Below are 2,043 nucleotides of genomic sequence, written 5' to 3' on the forward strand. Positions count from 1 at the left end.
ATGGGAAGCTTTGCTGTGGGAGGGATCCTTGGGAATGGTGGGATGAGGAATGGGAGGAAGAGGGATTTTCCCAACCCCTCTGCCTGGAGGATCCAAGATCTCCAAGTTTCCCACCGGACTCAGAATTCCAGAGGCTCCGAATGGATCCTGGAGCTGCTGGGATATTCCCAAGTGTTGGAAAAGATCCTTAGGAAGCGTTTTGGGATCCCCGGAAAAGACGGGAATGAAAAATTCCCCCGGCTCGAGGCGGGGCTGTTCCAGAGGGATCCCTGGGCTCATCCCAAATCCCCACCAGCGGGAATTCCTTGGGATATCCCGGTGGGAAAAGCATTTCCTGATATTCCGAGGGGACAGCATCCATGGAAGACCTGGATGGGAGGAGCAGGAATATCAGAACCACCGGAATTCCATGGGAAAAGCCGGGCAGAGGGGGCGGAAGCATCCGCGGGATATCCCGGTTTTTGCAGGAATGGGATTCAGTCCATGGAGGGGAAGGGATTTTTGGGATCCAGCCGGGATCAGGAACCTCTGGAATATTCATCCCGTGCCTGGAGCGAGGTGGGGGCAAGGAAGCCGAGTGTTATCCCAGAATTCCTGAGGAATTTTTGGCCGTGGACTACAAATCCATCGGATTCCCAGCCGGGAATCCCCATCCCGATCCTTCTTTCCCTGATTTTTCCCGATCCCTTTCTTTCCCAATCGGCCATTCCCGATTTTTCCCGCGTTTTCCCTTGCTCCCCTCTTCCCCATCCGTGGCTTTTTGCATGCGCCTTTTCCAGCATGATCGGAGCGCTCGGTGATCCCGAAAATCAGCCCTTGGTTGTTCCCGGATTTTAGGAATGTGGAGTGGAAATTCGGGATCGATGCAGGAGGGGCTCCTGCATCCAAAGGGAAATCCCAAATCCCGCTGGGATGGGATGGTCGGATTGAGGGCTGGGGGCAGGATCCTCCTGGATTCCAGGGATCCGGATCCTGCCAAATCCCGGGAATCCGGAGGGTTGGGAGTGAGGATCTCCCAGGGAGCTGGAAAATCCCAAATCCTGGGAATCTGGAGGGTGATCCAGAGGGATGGGAGTGAGGATCCTCCCAAATCCTGGGAATCCGGAGGGACCGGGAGATCCCGCTGGGAACGTTGGCTCTGGAATTCCGGGGAGGATTTTCCGGACAGCACAACGGGAGGGGGGAAGGGAAAACGCTGGGATCCTGCTCTGCCGGTGGATGGGATCCCAAATTTCTGGGATCCGGGAGGAGGGAGGGGTGGGAAGATGGAAAAAAATCCTTTGGAATGGGATGGGATGAAGACATTTCCCTCTGGAAAAGGGAAGGGCGGGAATTTGCTCCGGCAGCACCTCCATTTTCCTCCTTTTTCCCAAACCTTTTGCTTTTCATCCCAACCTTTCCCAACCCTTTTCCAGCCAGTCCGGGGTGGGAAGAGGGAAGGACGAGGAGCAGGGAAGAGCAGGAATTCAATCCCAATGGAAAAGCCCCGGCATCACCTCCACTTTTCCTCCTTTTTTCCCCAAAGTTTTTATTTCTCATCCCAACCCTTTCCCAGCCCTTTCCCAACCCTTTCCCAACCTTTTCCCAACCCTTTCCCAGCCCTTTCCCAACCCTTTCCCAACCCTTTCCCAGCCCTTTCCCAACCCTTTCCCAGCCCTTTCCCAGCCCTTTCCCAGCCCTTTCCCAACCTTTTCCCAACCCTTTCCCACCCCTTTCCCAGCCCTTTCCCAACCCTTTCCCAGCCCTTTCCCAGCCCTTTTCCAGCTGCTCTGGGATGGGAAGAGGGAAGAGCAGGAAAAGGGAAGGGCAGGAATTCGCTCCCACTATAAAACCAACAGCATGACCTCCACTTCTCCTCCTTCTTTTCCCAACCTTTTGGCTTCCCGTGGCGGCCTTTTCCAGCCAGTCCGGCTGGCTCCGGAGCGGGAGTTCATCAAGTCGCTGATGGCCATCGGGAAGCGCCTGGCCACGCTGCCCACCAAGGAGCAGAAGACGCAGCGCCTCATCTCGGCGCTCTCCCTGCTCAACCACAAGCTGCCGGCG

The 2,043-nt window shown here is 56.1% G+C and overlaps 1 protein-coding gene across 1 annotated transcript in view; it reads left to right on the top strand.

Annotated features, from left to right (window-relative positions):
• Positions 1-2,043, top strand: part of PI4KB (phosphatidylinositol 4-kinase beta) — a gene marked incomplete at its 3' end in the record, with an annotated part of 13,906 nt that overhangs the window by 4,274 nt on the left and 7,589 nt on the right. Inside the window, exon 4 of the mRNA XM_017741571.1 lies at positions 1,903-2,042. Within this exon, the coding sequence (XP_017597060.1) occupies positions 1,903-2,042 (140 nt within the window). The remainder of the gene's footprint in view (positions 1-1,902; position 2,043) is intronic.

The sequence above is a fragment of the Corvus brachyrhynchos genome, unplaced genomic scaffold, assembly GCF_000691975.1.
Source record: "Corvus brachyrhynchos isolate BGI_N302 unplaced genomic scaffold, ASM69197v1 scaffold758, whole genome shotgun sequence".
NCBI classification, from domain to species: Eukaryota; Metazoa; Chordata; class Aves; order Passeriformes; family Corvidae; genus Corvus; species Corvus brachyrhynchos.